A 20,578-nucleotide genomic window follows, 5' to 3' on the forward strand; every position below is an offset into this window, starting at 1 on the left:
CAGTTTCAGCCCTCAGGCTATTTATGGCGCTCTCTATTCACACCATGTCGCTATAAGGCCCACAGTCCCACGTGCGGTAACATCCTCTTATATTCCTCAGACCTGGGTGAAGTACAGCACAAAAACATCTCTGGTAGTTATAATCTACACAGGTGCAGGATGGAGTGTGTGAGCACAATAAAAATGCTTTACATGATGCAAAGAGACAGGAAATAAGTTAAAACAGAGATAGACGCCAATCATGTTTTGTCTTCTAGTTATAACATACCTTTCAAAATCCAAGTATTGGTGAACTAGAATCATAAAACATCTTGTGTAGGCTTTCCTAATCGATGGGATATGCAATATAACGACTGTGCTTTGTTTGTGTAACCAGAGATCCCTCTGTATATATTCGCAGGCTATTTGTAGGACACATTTAGGCTGGCGGTATTTCCAGCACATGCATTTTTAGCATGGCATGGGTGGCCGGTTATTTCTCACTGAGGACGTCACACCGAACTCCGCTGTGGAATTCAAGAAGTAGAACATGAGAGAAGTGGATCAAGTAAAACATGGCTGAAAGATACACTCTCTGGTTTTGTCGTCGTGTCCTATAGCTGGGAGGGAAATGGAAATTGGAAGCTGTTGCAATTCAGAGCCAAGTCTTGACACCGCAGAGCAGGTCAAAGCACCCACAGATAAATGGTTAAATCATAACGCTGCAAACGCTCTGCCTTCATGTTCAGCCTTTATCATTCGTCCCTCCTTTTTGTGCTCCTCTCTGATTGGTCGGACATCCCTCTTTCTGCAGTCTAACCCTCTCTGCCAGTTGTGAACTTTGTCCAGTGACCTGATGTGGCCTCAGTTGGGACCACTTGTTGGCTGTGCTGCCTCTTTATCTGCTGTCACACACACACACAGACACACACAGAACATTCAGCAACATGAGCCTATGTCGGCTTCACACGCTCTGCCCTGGTGACCTGTTTCACACTTGCTGTGCATCACTGTGTGCTCATGCGCTGACCACAGACTCCACACACTGAGGCATTAACTGCTCAGTGCAGAGGACGTGCCTGTGTACTTCTATAACCTTTTCACATACGGCATTTGGGAGTGACTGAGCCACTTCTCTAAATCTTCAACTAACAGAAAACAAGGTTGTGTTAATCAGTGCTGCTTCATTAGTTGTGTTTTCAGCTGGGAACAGAAATGGCAGTCAACCTGAATATTAGACCTATTTCCAGCTTAGACTTGCTGTGTTTATCTGATACATTTATCCACAGCGGTTATAGAGGCCCTGTGGCAGTGAGAGGATCCAGAGATCATGTGAAATGTCAACAAAGCTCACACGCCTGTGGCATTTCTTTCTTTTTACCAATTTATTTTTAATTCTTTGTGGCAGGTACTGAAGGACATGATGGAGAAAGACTAGAAGAGAAAGCCTAGTCATTATGAGGGAGTGTCTGAATTATATCCCAACAGATGCTGGATTTCTTTTTGTGATGTATTGGCCGTGTTTTTTTCTTAATTTGTTCTTTATTTATTTAAGATTGTTTATTTGTTTTCAGTTGTACAAATATGTTAAATTCAGATAACAGCAAACACAAGCAACATCACAAATGAGCAAAAAGGGAAAAAATGAATCAATAATGTACAAAGGATTAAAAATGTTGTGTAGGAAGTCAATATAAAAAGATTAGCTGATTGACTACAGGTCTGAAAGCTACATCTAAGTAGGTTTAACTATAGGAGGGACACATAAACCTCAGTTTTCCTACCTCAGACCTCAGAGTTTCTCTAGTTTGACGTGCTGTGTGACGTGTCTTAAACATCAACATGTGACTGGGAGGTTCAGTGTTTTTCCACTTTAGGAGAACTAGCCTGCATGCTAATGACATTATAAAAGCTGCAGTCTCGTAATTAGCTCATTTTTAAAAGACTAATTCACCTGCAGAATGTCTATTTGTATACCAAGAAAAATTTTGTTGAATGCCTCCACAGTGAACAGAGAATCCAAAAAAAGGTGAACATTCTTCGTAAATCAAACAGGTATCACATTTAACAAGAGCAAAACTATATCAAAACATCTGTTTACAACCTCTCCACAACTCGTACAGTATAATCCAAGTCTCATTTATCCGGTCGTATGCTCAGTACTTCCCTAACACATGTATTTTTGCTAAAACATTAAGATTTAAAACAGTTATGCAAAGTGTTTGCCCTGAGCGTGCCTGAGCAGGCGCATGCGTATGAGCTATGCTTGAGCAAAGGTCAAACACGCACGCCTGCACAGGGACACCGCTCAGCTGTGCGTGAGACTGTTTATATGAAATGTTTTAAATCATTAAGGTTTGAACAAAAATACATGTGTTTGGGGAAAAATTGAGCATACAATTGGACAAATGAGACTTGGATTTCACTGTGAGAGTTTGAGGCATGCCAGATAAACAGAGTTTACTTCCCGAATTCAAGGTAACACGCAGTGAGCTGTTGTTGTACAAATGGTCATTTTGCAGTTGAAGTATTCCCTCGAGACTGTCCTTTAGCAGGATGCCAAATATTGTGATTTGTTCCTTTTTAAGGAGTTGTGACCATTTTACATGCTTAGTGGGACATATTACCATTGAAAAATAAACCTTTTAGTGTCCTTCAGTGGACAAACTGGTGGCAGTGTGTTTCGAAATGATCTCAGTCTTCATTTGGCTTCTCTGTTCTGCATTTTCTCACATTTTTTTTTATTTCAACTATGTTGTGAAAGAAGTGATCCACAGCTGTTAACAGAGGGTTAATGCTACAGCCACTATGTCAGAATGACCCCCGTGACATTGACTTGTCATCTAAAACTGAGAAGTAGAAGCCAGGAATTAAAAGTGTAAAGTTTCTGAACAAGTCAAACACACACTTAAGTCTGAGAAGTGCTTTTCTTTTGTTGAGGACGAAGCACAAACAGAGAGTGGACTCCAGAGCACACACAGTATTTAGATAAGAGTCAGTGAGTGCATTCAGAAACTAAAGGGACATTCCATTGTTGATTAACTCTCCTTCTCACATTTCCTTTAGCATTTTTGGATAATCTTTAAGTGAACGTTTCAGACGGTGTGTACGTTAGTGCAGCCTAGTGAAAGGTGATATGAGCTCATTATCTGCTGACCCCTCATATCTAACCTGGAGAACCAGTGGTTTAATGATTAACAGAACCCAGTGCTGTGTGTGAAGGGAGCTTTCCACATCAGCCTCTTTGGCGAAAGCTAAATTATAGTCGTTTTTTAGTCACTCGCTGATTTATCTGGTGATTATTTTAGATCCTGCTTGTTTTATTAACTTCTTGTTGGTGCTATTAGTCATTTTTGTTTTGCAGTTCCTTCACAGCTGTCAGTAGCGTGGCAAAAAATAAGTTTATGCAACGTGTGATCAGGACCTTTGTGACTTTACAGTTGCCTTGTTTTCCAACAGTAATGTTTGAGCTATCAGCTAAAGCACACTTCCAAATAATCGGGGCGTTGTTCAAGAAAAGTATCAGAGTAAACAGCACAGAACTGTCATGATGCCGGTCTGGTTGAATATTGATGCCCGTCAGCTCCATGATAGATGTGGAGCGCAGCAGACATGCATGCAGCAACATGCCTACCTGAGTAAGGCTGCATTCACACTGAATCAGGCGTTCCTGTGATTAGCCGCGGGGTTTGTGCAGCAGTGTGGGAGTGTCACTTAAATGGCCCATTTGTGGAAGAGTGGAGGGTGGAGACCGACTATAGAAAGCCAATCTCCCCGTCTCAGCAGTATTTGTCTTCAGTTAGTTTGTTTATGTTGGCTTAAAAGATCTGTAGCATTCCTTTTCATTATCATAACGGTAGTATCTTTGCTGCCACAGATGACACACATGCACGCAGGCCTGTCACGAAGCCTATTTCCGGTGTACATATGTATCATTGTCAATTTAAGACCATTTTATGCCACTGATATAATAATGATATGATAGGAAAATACTGCAAATACACCCTTTAAAAGAGCAAGAACTAAAAGGTCAGTAATGTATAAATAAATGTTTGTGTCTGTGTGAAAGAGACAAATCCTGCTCACAGTGAAACTCCGACAGGAAGCAGACGAGGTCAGAAGCAGCACGATTCTGGCATCATGTTGGCTAAAATGTTGGGAACATTCTCATGTAAGCAAACACCTATAAACACAAAGGCAGTTGTGCAATATATGGACGTGACTTAGATGATTTTTGCTGGCCTCGATATGTCGATAACATAATTATCGTTCGTGCAAGGGCCAATTTTTTGTACCCAGATCTAGATTAAAATGACTGTTATACACTGTGAGCTGTGATGTGGTAAAGTCAAGCGCTGTGTATTTGATGGAGATGGCAGTTAAGTGTGCCTAGTGTGGGTATACCACACGCCTGTGGCAACTGAATACTTTCCACTGAAGTACTCTATTGGTATCAGTATCATTTTAAGGGTACTGGTATTGTAATGTTTTAACCCGTACCCAGCCCTTGAGCGTGCACATAAAAACAAAGCAAGTGCTCTCCTTTGTCGGACAGTGCACACAAGCTCTTTATACTTTGGTTTTCATTTTAGTCAGTATAATATTTAACAATTGAGAGACTTTGTTACGTGTTCCTGTGGACTGCAGACGTCTTCTGGTCTGATCGCCTGTTACATTTTTGGCCACTGCAGCATGACGTCGGGTTTCTACAGAAGTCGATTTTGTTTCAACATTTTGCCACAGGTCGCTGTTTGTGTTTTTTGTTGTTTCATCCCCTGTAGCCTCACAGCCGCAGCCTTGACGCACTACTCACATTCAAAAGAATGGAGGGACTGGCATTTTGCCGCAACGCCTGATTTGGTGTGAATGCAGCTTAAGAGAAGCTCAGGCATCAGGAGCCCTAAGCCTGAGGGGTTAAAGCAACACAAATGTCTTTAAACTAATGAAAATCCCTGCAAAATAACTATTAATGCCGCCTCTGGTGTCTGTGGTGGGAAGAACATCTGAGACTCTGTCTGGGTCTTTAAATAAAAGCAGCAGCCCCTCATGGTGTGAATGTCTGCAGCGTAGGGTCAGTGTCTGTTTCCTCTCCTGAATGTTGCTCTTGTGCAGACCATGAGGTCATATTGTCTTTATATCCACCTATGTCTGTTAGCTGTCAGTCAGGACATTTACATGCTCCAGTTGAGTTTCTGCTGTAATCGAATTCCTTTGATATCATGTAAATGAGAAATCCGGTTTCTATAGTTGGGATGGAGGAGTGGAGAAACCTGTTGGAGTGAAAAATGCCCATTTTAAATCTTCACAGTCCGAGGGGACGTCTTCAGATGTCTCTCTTGTCTGACTAACTGTCCAGAATCCCAAAGATGTTCAGTTTACTGTCATGTATGACAAAAGAAAAGCGTTAAGTCCTCACATTGAGACACATTTGAGGAGCTGAAACCGAGAAAGGTTTTAGATTTTTGCTTGAAAAATGAAAATTCAGTTCACTTGTCAAAGTAATTTCAGATTAATTTCCTGTCAACTGACCAATCATTGCAGCTCTACTGTGTATGGACTTTACATGTGCAGCGCCGCACAGCTACTTCTTGCAGCTTAACTGTGGTAGCACGCTGAGATCAGGGTTGAGCCTCACTGCTTGATCGTAGCGGGTAACGGTGATCGATGACAATGAAATCGTGATCTAGACAAATGGATGATAAATTCTTCCCACTCTCCTTACCTCCTGCTCGTTATTTTTGATCAGCTCACTTGATCTCTGATGTTCAGGGCCCATTGTCTCTCACGCCTCTCTACATATTTGCATTATAAAATGTTTTGATAACAGACTGGTTTTTTGAGTTCTTCTTATTGTGGATATTTATATTGCCATCTCCTCAAGCCACACTCCTGTCAGCTTGTTGACACACAGGTCGTTTTATCTGTTTTCAGGTTGGACCTTTCAAAGCTTCCCTCCCTCTCGCGTTCCTCCCTGCCTGATCCTGTTTGCCTCATTGGCTGCTGTTCCCCAGAGGGCGGGGCTAAGTATGGGGTAAGAGAGCTGAGAGACGACACCAAGACGACACAAGCTGAGGAGGCCCTCTAACCTGCACAGGTGAGACGTGCACACACACCTTCAGAAACACATGCAGCATATGGTTATGTGACTTGTGAGAGTGAGTTAAAGGTCCAGTGTGCAGGGTTTAGGGGGATATAACAGCAGAAATGGAATATGATAGAGTAAGTCTGTTTTCTTTGGTTTGTAACCACGTGAAAATAAGGATTGTTGTGTTTTGATTACCTTAGAAGGAGCTGTGTATATCTAGGGAGCAGGTACTTCTACACAGAGATCGCCACGTTGCACTGCCACGTTTCTACCATAGCACAGATTGTACAAACCAAGCAGTGGCTCCAAGTAGGGCCATTCATGTTTTGGTGCCCGCCATTGTACTTAGCAGCCCCTCCAAGACAAGTGTGTCTCAAAAACACAGATTTCTGTAGTGTAAAACTGCTTTATTCTGTGTTTTTATCCGTTGAAATCACCAGGTCTATTTGTTTTAGAGAGGAAGAGGCCTCTGCGGATAATTCAGCTCCTATCAGAACCTCCTGAATGATGAACACTGAGGGAACTCTAACTAGGAGAAGTTTCAGCTGGTTGTAGTCTGCTATCCTCATGGCTAGAAGCCACTGAATCCCCTAGATCTAACACACCGTTCCTTTAAAAACACCTTCAAGTCTGCATATTTTTTTGATATTTGTAATGTGCACTTAAAAGTGCTACTACTTATCAGTAAGTCTTGACAAGATTCAATTTGTGTGATCAAATTCAGAACAGTGTTCAAGACATCTTTGCATTGCATACGCTGCTCAGTGGGTGGAGCCAGTGGGAGAAACACTACTGTGCAGATTCAGTGGGCTGATACCAAAGAGTTAAACCGGGAAGCTGGAAACTTTTTTGGCACATGTGCCGGGTGAGCAGTTCTCATTCAACTGAAGGCACCATCTGAGGGTCTGGTATCCAGATCTAATCATAAATCCATGGTACAAACTAACGACTGACTCCATAATGAGGTATATGTTTGTGGAAACAGAACCCTGAAACTCATTTAGATCTGCTTTAACTCTCTCACACACACACACACACACACACACACACACACACACAAAGCCCTTTTAACCTTACACAGCCATTGTCTTCTGCTGTCTCACACCCATCCCCCACACAGGTGAGACTCCTCACCTCACTGAACCTTTTATCAGGTGGAAACCACGATGGTCAAACACAACCAGGCATTGTCCAGTAAATTACTGCCAGATATAATCAGAGTGCCACAGACCTGCTGTCTGTGCTGATCAATGAGTCCACATAGAAGTCCATCTGGCTCGCTGTCGTTGCCAGGATCTGACCTGTGTATCCATGCATTGTAAAAAATGTTTGATTTTTAGGTATTATACAACATGTTTACCTCAAAATATCCTCCCCACATTCATTTAAAACCAGTTTTGTGGTAGCAAGGCAATCACAGTTGAAATTGGTTGTTTGCTGCTCTCTGAGTATATGCTAATATTTTTACGGGGTATAATACGCTGCAGAAGTTTTAGTGCTGACTCCCGGCGCAAACAGAGAACCAAAACACTGAAAAGATTAACTTTAAATTACCACAGAAACCTGAATGCTAATGCCTTTTAGTCAACTATCAACTGGTGCTGCAGAGTCCTGGATTACAAGGTAACCACATGCTAAACAAATAGACTTTACCCAATAGATAAACATTTAGTGGCACATTAACCTGTGTATAAAATCCCCAACTTAAAACATAGTAATTTCAAACCATCTTCACCATGAAGCTTTTCCCCAAATTGACTCCTGTTGAACATTTCATAGGCGGAGATATCCTGCATTTAAGTATCACACGACCCTGCATGAAGAGGCCGCTACATTTATAATTGAATTAAATTTTACTTAAACTAATTCACCTTTGATACAGGATGTTCTATCTTGATGTAATTATTTACACAGAGTTTTCCATAAGCACTGGCTTTCAGTTGGATTACTGGACACAATAACTTTAGTCATGTTGTCGTCATTTTTTAGATTTTGGTCTTTTTAAATATGTCTTTTAGGCAAAAAAGGGAATTCTCACACTGTTGTGTTACTTGAAATAAACTTTAATGGACAAACAACATTTCAGTCGTCCTACGCACCTGTCTGCAAGTGATCAAAGGTGTGCATGAGCCTCTATATTTTAGTTTTGTGAAATATATCTTTTAACCAGAGGAAAAATATCAGTCATCGGACATCTAGATCTTAAAGGCTCTAGGATTGTTGCTTAATCTACAGATTGTACCCCCTTGTTCTTGTACGCCTGCCGCCACCATAGACACATAGAGTATAGAAGCAGATCAAGACAGCCCTTCACTGTCTCTCAAACAGTAAAACTAAGCAGCACTGATCAAATATTAACCAAGATTCTGTCACTGTGTTGCCTGTCTCTCACCTCAAATGTTTTCATAAACATTTTTTAGCTTACTGGTTAACTGCAATTTGAGGTTATTTGTTACCGGCCACCACAATTTTGTTTATTTTTGGATGAGCAACAGGCTTTACATCACCTCTTGAGCAAAAGCAAATGCCACAGCCCTTTTTCTGTTTTCTCTGGTCATGTAGTCTACTGCTTAGACAGCCCAGTTTTATCCTCCAGACATCCTGTGTCAACCAAAGAGTGACTGAGAGACTCTGATTCTTACCTTTTTAAATTGCTTTATTCAGTGTTTTACCTTTTCTGTTATTGTTCTTTTGAAGAGGAGGACACCTCTGCGGAAAATTCGGCTCTTGGTAAAAACCTCCTGAGCAATGAACACTTCCCTTTTTACTTTAAAATGTGGGTTTAACAAACAGAACCGAATCTGCCACACATTGTCACATGTCATCTTTCTTATCATCGTTTTAGTTTTCACTTTTCTCATTGATTTTATCTTTTTTCTTTCTGTGAACATGTCTCGTACTGTGTAGCAAGATGAGCCTCCTGCACCTAAAACTTCGATTTGTAATCGTCAACACCGCCTCCGTAATTCTCAACTGGGACAGAGGCGGGAATGAAGCAGGGAGAAAACAGTGTGGGACTAATATTACAACACTACATCTGTGTTTGGTGAAATACGGTGGGTCATTTGGGTTGGAATTCTAACTTGACAAATAATGGACATGGCACGTTTGCATGGGATTAAGATTCTGGACATCCTCTGCAATTATTACACAAGGCTGGAGGTCCCCATGTAAGACTAGTGTCATGGGAACAGGGCTTTAGACTACAAATAGCAACCACAGCACTGACGGTAAACTCACTCAACAGTTGAGTCAACTAATGGTTGCTCTGCTTTATGTCAGTGGTACATCATTTTCCTAAATCTGACCTCCTTTTTTCACACATCATCATCACCAGACATTTTCATACAGTTAAAACGTCAGTGATCCAGAGCTAAAGATGTTCCCTGGAGCAGACACACGACTCCTCCATTATGTCATTTACGAGCGCTGTGGACCTCTATTAAGTACAAACATGCTGTGCTTTGTTCGGCTGCTTTATGTCTTTTCTTGGCAAACTGTGTGTGTGCTCTGCATCTGAATCTGTTCCTATCAAGAACATCTTCATGGAGCATTTTGGTTTTTGCAGAATTTGCACTTAGACAACCACAGGTGTGAACCACAGCAGCACCAAAACGGAAACGAGTTGGCATTTGAGTGTTGGAGGGAAAACACTTTTTAATGTGATGAGAGCTCATTCAGTCATAAATCTGCTCCAGCACTGGCATGTGACAGAAATAGTGAACAGTGTCTTCAAGGGACAGTTTTTACAGTGTTACCGTAAACGTACTGCAACCGTACATGAGACCACTGATGGGAGCATCAGCTAAAACACCCTTGTAACAGCATTAAGGCTGAAACAAATGGCTTCTAACCAGCTACAGATGTCCCATCAGCCTGATGCAGGTAGGTGTATGTTTAGTCCTATGCTGCTGACGCTTAATTAGATGTCCGGAAGCTGTGGTCTTGTCAACATGTTGTTCCTTCTTTAGAACCCCCCCCTTCCCCCTCCCACTCGTTTCCCAGAAGTCTCCTTGTTTGTATGGGGATGCAGAGGACAGGAAAGCGTAATCATCCATGAGAAAAAGAGAGGGAAAGGAGGGGGGTCCGAAGAGAGAAGACTATGCCTGTGCTTGTCTTTGTTTGTAATATAACACTTATATACCTTCAGGATTATGTATCATTATCCTGTGGGATGTGACTGGCATTTCTCTCTGTTTTCATGCACATATGAGAGAAATTCGAGAGAAAGGGGGAGGGCAGGAGGAGGCAGGTAGAGGAGGTGAGGAAAGAAAAGGGGGGTAAACAGGGATAGGGCATAGGAGAGAGCAAACAGGGGCGCAGCAGTGCCGAGTTGTTGCTAGGAGGCAGAGGGAGCAACACGATACAGAGGCAGGAAGGATACAAGCTGTGGTGCAGAGGAAGATAAACCCTCTGGAACATGAGTCAGTTGTACATTTCAACTGTTTTAAATTAGTGAAATTCATATTTATAACAAGTATCATATAGCTGTCATATTTAGCTCTGTCATGCCATATTCCACTCCTCTGTCTTTGCATCATGATACTTATTGAAGTGCAGGACATCAGTGTTGGACAGTCAGTGAATCAGCTGGTCCACTGATTAATCAATGAATTACCAACTATTCTGATAATGGATTTATAATTTAAGTCATTTTTCAAGCCAGAATGACAAGTACTTGCTTGTTCCAGCTTCTCAAATATCAAGATTTGCGCCTTGTTTTTATCAGATATGATGATAAAACAACTTTTTTGGTTTTAATTTGTTGTCATTTTTATATTCTAAACATTAAATCAAGTAGACAATCAACAGGTGAAACCAATCATCAGTTGCAGCCCTACACCAGACTGAAATATTTCAGGTATGGGTTGGATTGCTATGAAATATTTTATGCACATCCAAGGTGTTATAACAAAGACTAGGGTTAATTGTCATGTTTAATCTTTTTAGATTATTTTTTTGCCTTTATTAGACAGGACAGTAAGTGTGAAGGGGGGAGAGAGGGGAATGACATGCAGTATATAGCAAGGACATTGCCTTCGAATATGGGACACCTGCTCTACCCACTAAGTCAGTGGGTGCCCATCATGTTTAATCTTTGAGCAGATGAATCAGAACCTGACCTGCCTCAGTGTTCATGTTTCATATAAGCACCAGCAAAGCCCCGAAAGAGGAGTTGTCGGCGCCCCTCATAGCTGCCATGCAATCGAGATGCCTTTGGCTCTTGTTATGGCATCTTAGCAACGTTTTTGGGAACTTGACGAACCTTTGAAAAACGACCCAGTGTATCCACTTTGCTCACAACCTGTCCAGGATAATTAGAATCTCCCTTGCGCTTCAGCTCATAAACTTTATCTTTTGTCTGTTGCCATTTTCTCGTTCCAGTCAGTACCGAACATGTGCAACTCTCAACTGAGATGAGATGGAAGTAAAACAGCTCACTTCTTAGCTACTTCTGTCATTAGCTGATGAAAAAACAAAGTGTGTAAGTATTTCTATGGGAAGTGAGTTGCTAGATTTACCAGCCTGATGTGGCATTTTACTTGCTTGGGCAATCAGGCAATTGGCTAACACATTCATTACCCCTTCACAAAGAACTGTAAATACATTGTTTCCTTGCAGAGCTGCTACCATGGATTTTTCTTTTTGTGACAGGCATTTAACTGGAAGGGTCAAGAAGTTTTAAAAACAAAGGTCCCAAACGTCCGTAATATGTCCCAGATGCTGAGACATTTGACTTTCAGAGCTCACCCTCGGGCCTGGCGGCTCAAAAGCTGCACGCTTACTGCCGTTTATTATGTTTTATCATCGTCCAGTCATGAGTTTTGTTTTATTGTTTTCAGTACAGGATACCTGTCGCTTGAAGTTTATGGCTTTGAAACAAAATTGGAGAGATTAAGTGGAGCGTTCTGGTAGCCCTGGGGGGCGCCGATCATGTAATCGCCAGTTTGGCTGGGAATCTTTGTTGAATGTCATCCCTTCTCTTTGCTCCCTTGTTTCCCGTCACCACTTTATTCCCAGCTATCTAAATAAAGAAGAAGCAGCCAATAAATACAAGTAAATTTAATTGTCATGGATAATATTGGTCACTGTGTGTTTTCTCAGTAACACAAGAATTTCATAGAGTTTATAAATAACTTAATGAAAACTCTGCTGTGGCTCAAGCAGATCTAAAAGCTGCCTCGCTTGCGAAAAGGAGGAAGACACAGGAAGAGGGCAGAATGCAGACATTTTCAGTAAGGAGAGAAAAGAAGCGAGACACAGCAAAGAGGATGTTATCAAGGATGTGTGAGCATGCCAAAGCAGAAGCCTGAGGCAAACCTCCTGAAAGGCTGTATTGTATGTTCGAACCCAGCACACGCACGCTGTCCTCATTTCTTAATTCAGTTGACGCCGGCCAAAAAGGGGCAAAATCAAGGTGACGATACACTTTGAAATATTTAGCTTTGAAGAAACTTTCCTCTGCCATTGCATTGCTTAAATTAGGTAGACGGCATGTCACAGCAAACAAAATACACGAAGCAGTGTGCTGCAGTCGGACAGCAGAAGACAAACCAGCACATTCTGTTATATAACCTCAGGTTCACCTCAGGTGAACCTCAGGTGAACCTTTTCTAATGGTGCATAATTGGTTTATTGTATTTAGTTTGGACTGAAGCCAGAACTCACAGTTAGTGCATTATGATTGTGATAACTACCTGTCCTGTCAGTGCACACACGCATGAGCATGAATACACCCTACTGGATAACCTGACAGCTGTTAGCTGTTGATTTGCAGAGTTTGCAGAATGATTTTCTGTCCAGATGTCGCACACCGGGTGAAAACAATCTAATTTAGTGGGATTGCAGTGCTGTGATAGAGACAGACACTAGCTCTTGTTAGCAGGAGTGCAAATGTGATTCTGACCTTTTAGATGAAATGTTTGTGCATCTTCATGTGACTTTGTGTCGCAGTGGTCTTGTGGTTGAAATATCTTCTCATCCGTTCCTTCTTAACATAGACAACCATGTTAAAACTGCATGCTTCAATTGTGCCGCCCCTCACTGACCATAACAACAGTGATGACTATGTTGTTTTCCTTGAAATGGAAGGCATATGATCATCACCTTGAAAAATCAATTAATTTTTCCATCAGTGATTCCTGTCAGGACTGACCACGCTTTTAAGAGGTTGAGTTGCATTAAAGATCTATTACAAGCATGTTGTCAACAGCAGTTCATTTGATTTTAGTCCGTCGCGCTTACTGGCAGAGTCGCTGAAAGTCCCAAGGAGTCATTTGCAGTTGTGCTTGTTTGTAAACCCGTTTGGTTAAAAATATCTGAGAGATCACAGAGACCATTTGTTAATGCTGCAGTCAGGTGCACATGCAGAAGCCACACTGTAATCATTGTCTAACAAAGATGGTTATTCATTCTCACTTTCTGAAATGTAAATTTCCAGAGGGACCGATTGCTTAACTGTAGGGTGGCTCTACAGAAAGTGTTGTGTCTCTCCTAAGCTCTACTTAGCATGAATCTCTGAGCAGCATTTTCTAAAGGACACATTCAGCTACTGGTCAGCAGCTGCTTTCCCTAAAGTTGGACTGTTAAGCTGTAAATCTGCTCTTTTGCTGAACCCTTAAACCATGTTTGGTTCTTGACTAATGTTGTTAAGTTGTATAGTTTGTAGTGTTTTATTGATGTTTTTGATAGACATAAGCACCACAGTATTATGATGCACAGTGTCCAGTTGTTCTGGGGGTCTTTAAAGGGAGAGGTCACCCCAAAGTCAGTGCTGTTTATTAGTCTAGATTGTTTTTGTGTGAGCCGCAGAGTGTTGGAGATGTCGGCTGTAGAGATGTCTGCCTTCTCTGGAAAAATGTATATATTCAAATGTACATTTTTGGCACTTTGAGCACCACAAGCCGAGTGTCATCTAGTTCCATTATACTGGAGAGAAGGCACATCTCTATGGCCAATATCTCATTGATAAATAGCACTACAAGTAAGGAGAAAAATAGTTTTTTTGATAATGAAGTGAACTGTCCCTTTAAGGAGGGAAACACGACAAGAACACAGGTAAAGGCCTCTGCACACTGAGTCCGTTTTTTTTTTTCATCTGAAATTGTCGCACATCTAAAAATGAATGTGACCTCACTTTGTATCAGTCACGTTTGCATGCTGAGTCTGAAACTTCGGTCTGTCATGAAGATTATTGGAACACATCTGTGTTTTTCGCATCTGTCAGAAGCCTTTAGAGACGCTTGACTAAGACTCGGTAAAGAAAATGACAGAGGAACGGGGCACACAGAATCATTTCATAACTCAGATAGCTCACATTCAACAGGTCAGATAGTAATATTCAGCTGGATGGGGATGGAGAGTGGTGACAGCCAGATGGGTAACTCCAGTGGAGAGAGGCAAAGGAGGAAATGTGTCTTTTCATTTTGTCAAGTACTGTGAATCTTTGCACTGAATAGAACAATAAAATGCATCGGAATCTGTGTGCAAGGTTTCTGTGTGGATTTTTTCAGATGACTAATTAAAAAATCACTCAGTGTGCAAAGGCCTTAACATGACTAAAATCCATAGCAACAGTGACTAAAACAAACAGGCAGCTGCCCTTCTTTACAGGATGGAGAGAAAAAAGGCCTGAAAACTTTGGTCCATTGTGCATGAAGACATCAGGAATTATCCCTATCCACACAGACATTGAATACAATATAAAACTTTCTGTCCAGTAAAGAGTACATGTTGTCCATGAGAGACTAAATACGAGTCCACGTTATGGTTCCACTAAAATATGATATTTAAACGCAGCTTGTGAAGAATGTATTTTCTATCCTTAACATTTTCTTTCTCTCTGTATGTGTCTCGGCTCAGGTGGTGACGGGTGCAGGACGCTGTCATGGCGCTGCCGCGGAGGAAGCTAAAGCTTGTGGTGACATTGATGATGGTCAACCTCTTCATCTTCATCATCATCTCCCGACACAGCAGCCAAGACAAAAGCAGCAGTCAAAAAGTCCGCATCCCCTCCAAACCCTTCTGGACCAAACTGGTTCCCAGCCCTGCTTACTGGAACCGCCAGCAGCAGATTCTGGACCTTCACAACAATCCCGTCCTGATGGTGAACTACAGCGCCACAGACATTCCTGATTGGCTTAACGACACCAGTTTGAACTCTGACCCCTGCCAGCCCAACTTTAGAGTTACTACTCAGGTGAAAGACTACAACTCCCTACCGGGCCGCTTCAAGGACTTCCTGGTTTACATGCACTGCCGCTCCTACCCGATCATGGTGGACCAGCCTGACATCTGTAAGAAGCCGCCGTTCCTGCTCCTGGCTGTCAAGTCCCTGGCACCGCACTTCGACCGCCGCCAGGCCATCCGCCAGTCCTGGGGACGGGCGGGTGTTATGGCCAATCAGACGGTGGTTACCGTCTTCCTTCTCGGCAACGCCACAGCAGGGGACCACCACCCGGATCTGTCCGAGATGCTGCACTATGAGAGCGCCCACCATAAAGACATCATCCAGTGGGGTTACAGGGATTCGTTCTTCAATTTGACCGTCAAAGAAGTTCTGTTCCTGGAGTGGATCCAGACCCGTTGCTCCAGTGCTCGCTTCATCTTCAAAGGCGATGACGACGTCTTTGTCAACACCTACCGCATCCTGGACTTCCTCAAGGGCCTCTCGGAGCCCAAAGCCAGGGATTTGTTTGTGGGTGACGTGATCACCAACGCGGGGCCACACCGAGACAAGAAGGTCAAATACTTCATCCCGGAGAGCATGTACGTTGGGACGTACCCTGCATATGCAGGAGGAGGTGGATACCTTTACTCTGGGGACATTGCTGCTCGTCTGCACAATGCGTCCCAGCATGTAGCGCTCTACCCCATCGATGACGTCTACACGGGGATGTGTCTTAGGAAGTTAGGGCTGGCCCCCGAGAAGCACAAAGGCTTCAGGACCTTTAACATAGAGGAGAAGTACAGGTCGAACCCCTGCGCCTACAAGAGCTTAATGCTCGTTCACCCGAGGACCCCGCAGGAGATGATCCAGATCTGGGCCTGGCTCAGTACTCCTAACCTCACCTGTCAGTGACGCCTCCGCAGCAGGCGGTTTGAGACTGAAACGACCCTGGAGATAAGACATTGTGCATTCTTTTTCCCTAAGGGTCAAAGTGACAAATATTTTATTTTTAACAGGGTCATGACTTGAGAGTTGGCAGCTTTAAGTTAAGATATTATTATATTGGTCACTTGGAGCAAGTTGATGCGTTGTTCCTCTAAAAATGAGGAGGGATGCGTTGTTGTCAACATGGCCACCATAGTATTTTGACTTGACGTCAAACTTCCGTAGACGAGCTAACCCTGCTTTACTGTCGAACGAGCTTCACCCAAAGTGGCCGTGTCTTTCTCTGCGTGCACATATTTATATCACAACTATTTATATATGGCCTTTATAATGCTTTAACACTGTGTGTCAGCTCCCTGATGGAGCGTCTCAATGCTGTATTATATAAACTAAGAAACTGGGATGCGTTCACCTGGGACTCTCTGTGGTGTTTGGTCAAGGGAAAGACACTGGGTCTGGTTATCGACAGTGATGGAAAAAACATCATGTTTTTAGCACTCTAAAGTGTCTCAACATTTCAAACGTAGACAAAGGAGTGAAGCTGTTAGGGCCCGTACACATGCCTTGTTTTTTGTGGCCTTAAATCCATTATTGTCAACGTATATGCGCAGAAGGCGCAGCAAGAACACCAGTGTTCCCAAGCCTATTTTTCAGGGCAAGTCAGCTGTGCCGAGATAAACAAAGTTAAACTGAATGCAGCAATGTGCACTGCATGTCGTGACGAGGAACCACCAATCACAGCCTGCAGATATCTTTCCTTTCTTCCATAAATATCAGTCTATGTTAAATATGGAGGAGAAGTTTTTGTGCAAGGCTACCCTGAGCTTTACATCTGCCCCATGTCAATATTTAAGGCCTAATACACACTTACAAAATGTTTGCTAGAAGATCAGCTCCAAACTCAAGCTCAAACAGGATTTCCAACACATTCTCACCTCCAACCCGTCAAATACCGACGCTCAGTCAGTGGCTCTACACGTCAAACCATGATTCTCTGGTAAGCCTCCACCATCAGTCTTGGACGCTCAGGGACAGCGTGTCGATTTAAGCTTTGTGTGTTTTCAAAATAAATGTAGGTTTTCACAGGAAATGAACAGTTTCAGCTCTTAAATGCACAAATCTCTTTTTAAAAACTTTTTAGGTTTACTTCCTTTGGTTCAGGCAACAAAAGACAGGGTTTGGTTTAGAAAACACCGTCATAGTTTGACTTGCAGTCTTTCCCCCTTTTTATACTACAGCAGTCAAAAAATGCCACCAACTGGTGTGTTTCACACTGCTGCACAAGGGTGCTTCGACGTTTCGGTGTGTGACGCCGAAGGCCACTGACAAAGCGTTGGTATTTTACCTTTGGGAGTGAGACCAGGCTGAGATGTCTACATGGTGCTGGTTATGGATGCTTATCAACGTCAGGCACAACCTGCCTCTGCGCCCTAAGAGTTGGCACAGGAGTAGTGTTTTCCAGGCAGTAAAAGACAAGGCATGTGTCCCGGCCCAGAGACTTCACTTCTTAGCAGCCAGTGGTTCCCACGCAGCAGTTGTAGCTTTAAAAGAGCTTCCTGGTGAACACTTCCCAGTAACGGTTGCTGGAGGCTTAGTTTGTGCTGCTATTCCCATCCACACTCCCTAAAGTATTTACTTGTGACTCGCTCCAACTCAAACTTAACCAGTTTCTCCTCATAAAGAACGTTTTCTGTTCTAAATTCAGCATTCAGTTTCTTTCAAATCCAAGCTCTTCGTTTTATTAATGATCATTTCTCTGTTTCCATCATTTGTGCTGTGTCTTTTTTTTTCTTTCTAAACTGGAGTGGGTAAATCATGTTACAACAACACTTAAACTCTTCCACAGAGCTTCGATACGGGGATGTTCGTTGGAGTGAATCCACACTTTGCTTTCAGGAAACAGGAATGTGAGTGGAGCTCTGTGCAGCTCAGCAGGTCTGGGCTTGGTTTTGACATGGGTGGAGAAATCAAAATGCTGTCTAATTCCGCTTCAGGTTCTCACTTTACACAAAAAGACAAACTGCTCACATGAAGCCTAAGTGCATTTTCAGAGATATAGTTACTTTGAGCTGCCAGTGTAGAGCCTCTCGCTTTAACTTGCCTCCTGAGTGTCTGCTGCTGCTGTGCTGAGTGTTGTTAGACGTTGCTTTACTGTGGCATCAGTGAGTTAGATGCTTTAAAACACAGGTGGGGCTTCACGTCTGAGCTACCTAAGCTTTTATTACTTGATAAATTGTCCCTGCAGTGTTCACTGATCATTTTACATATCCATTAATGGTGGAAATTACTTCCTGTTGTCTTTATTTTACCTTCGTTCTGGGACTCGTTTTGTTGGTGAAGGCTCAAAATCGCAGGTAACTCATTTTGAATCGTCATTTTATTTGAAGTTACTGCTTCGCTCACTATTGTATGGCTTTACTCTTTTACCCGCTATATGAGAGAAGTGCTGCACATATTTACTTTGCCTCTATTATACGAATGTTTGCTGTATGTGAGTCACAGTCAGACACACGGTGAGAGTTTCAGATGGACCTTTACATGTCTCTTCAGTTCTCTCGCAGACCCCGTTGGAAAAGGTCACAGAAGTGTGTTGGATGAATGTATTTTCACCTAGGTTTAGGGTCGGTCCACTTTAATTTATTTTAGCTCAACAAATGGATTTTCTTCAGTATTCATGCTCTGAATGTCAGCAGACCTGACAGGAAGTGTCAGTCTGATCTTGAACCTGGTCCTGAACACTTCGATCTGAGAGTTCCTACGCCTCTGTTAGAGCTCCTCCTGCTGGACAGGATGGGAATCTTCAGCTTGAACACACAACAATCACTCCAAGACCCAAAACTGTAGTCCAAGACCTAATCTATTTGTTCTCTTTTAACCACCTGTTCATGATCTCAGTCGTCAGATGGTCCAAATTGTCACTTACAGCAAATTATTTCTCCGTTTTACTGTTTGTGTCACTGTAATGTGACTTGTTTTGGTGACTTTTAGCCTTCGTTGGTGTCAGATAGTCGGGGTTTTCCACATAAGAAAAACAAATCAAGATAAGACAATCACTGTAAGATTTTAAGAGGTTGAATTTGTATTTTTTTTCTCTTGGATGACCGACTTACTGGACACTTTTATCTACCCTCATGTGCTCAAAGCCATCTAACGGATTAAACAAACACTAAAACAGGAGTCAAGAACTGAGTGGAGGTTATTTCTACCCTCAAAATATTTAAGCCGAAGCATCACCTACTCACATACCAATAATAATAGGTTACATTCTGTTCTTGTTGCACGCAGTTTGTGGCTACTTGAAATGTTTACATGCTTTAAAAGGTCATCATCACTCGTTTTTAGAGTTGTTATTTTTCTGTTTGATGATTGGCTGTAGAGGTATTCTCTAGTTGTCCACACTGATGAGCAACTCTGTATGTTTTACGGTTTCTGTCCTCTCATCTTGTACGTCGGAATATAAGACCTTCATCTGTCATTGAGCTTTATTTTGTAATTTTGCATCACAGTTTTCTGTTTCCTGTTTCTTTGACACGCACAACTTCGCTGTGTGTTTGGACAGTCAGTGTTTCTCTGGTCGCAGTATCCAGGATGTGTCATTTTCTGAGCTTCTGTAGATGTTGGTGTTGTTTTTTTAAGGCAGATCAGTAGGTTAGTGGGTGTATACAAAGGTTACATTACCATCAATATGCAGTGAAATGCAACTGTGGCTCCCGTTAGATAATTGTGATGCACAGGGTAATGTGACAGGGAACAATATTTCCAGCCACAGGCAAAATATCCAGTAGAATCTAACAAGAGTGTGATGAATGCGTGAGTGTTTGGGCATTTAATCAATCAGGATCTGGATCAAATATCCGTCTTGTGTTCCCCAGAGAGAAAACGTCTGATAAATCTTTGCTCTCACAAGCCATTAACTCATATTTACGAGTACCTGTACTGTCAGAAACCTGTCATTACTGTGTTAAACAACACCTGCACTAGTCAGAGATGATTACCAAATCTGTGCCTGATGTTTGTAAGTACTGTACGTGTAAGATTATCTTTCAACCACGTGATCGCTTTTTTTTTTAATATCTTGAACTTGACTTGATTATTTCAATAAAGTTATATTTTGCTGTTTTTGTATATACTGTTCTATGCATTTTTATTGTAATACAAATAAATTATGTGAAGTAAATGTTCAGTTTGTTTCCTCATTTTCTGGTTTTTATTATACATGTTAAAAAAAAGTCATATAATAAGTTACAATTTCTTCAAACTGTCCGTACCCTTCTGATGTATTTTTAGTATAAGCTTTACATTGGAGAAGGGTTTTTTTCAGCTAAACCTCATTTTTAAACTAAGTAACTTAAGTTTAAACTTTGGGCGGCATGGTAATGCAGTGGTTAGCATTGTCACCC

At 42.1% G+C, this 20,578-nt stretch overlaps 1 protein-coding gene across 2 annotated transcripts in view; it reads left to right on the plus strand.

Moving 5' to 3' along the window:
- The window catches only part of b3gnt2b (UDP-GlcNAc:betaGal beta-1,3-N-acetylglucosaminyltransferase 2b), a 34,778-nt gene extending 14,423 nt beyond the window's left edge, over positions 1 to 20,355 (plus strand). Inside the window, exons 2-3 of one of the 2 annotated variants that reach the window (XM_050071081.1) lie at positions 5,911 to 6,073; positions 14,927 to 20,355. In XM_050071081.1, the coding sequence (XP_049927038.1) occupies positions 14,952 to 16,145 (1,194 nt within the window). In that variant the 5' untranslated portion in view covers positions 5,911 to 6,073; positions 14,927 to 14,951 and the 3' untranslated portion in view covers positions 16,146 to 20,355. Of the gene's footprint in view, positions 1 to 5,910; positions 6,074 to 8,830; positions 9,121 to 14,926 lie in introns of those variants that run through there. The other variant, XM_050071082.1, reaches the window with a different exon arrangement.
- The last annotated feature ends 223 nt before the right edge of the window (positions 20,356 to 20,578 follow it).

This window comes from Epinephelus moara, chromosome 19 (assembly GCF_006386435.1).
Source record: "Epinephelus moara isolate mb chromosome 19, YSFRI_EMoa_1.0, whole genome shotgun sequence".
NCBI classification, from domain to species: Eukaryota; Metazoa; Chordata; class Actinopteri; order Perciformes; family Serranidae; genus Epinephelus; species Epinephelus moara.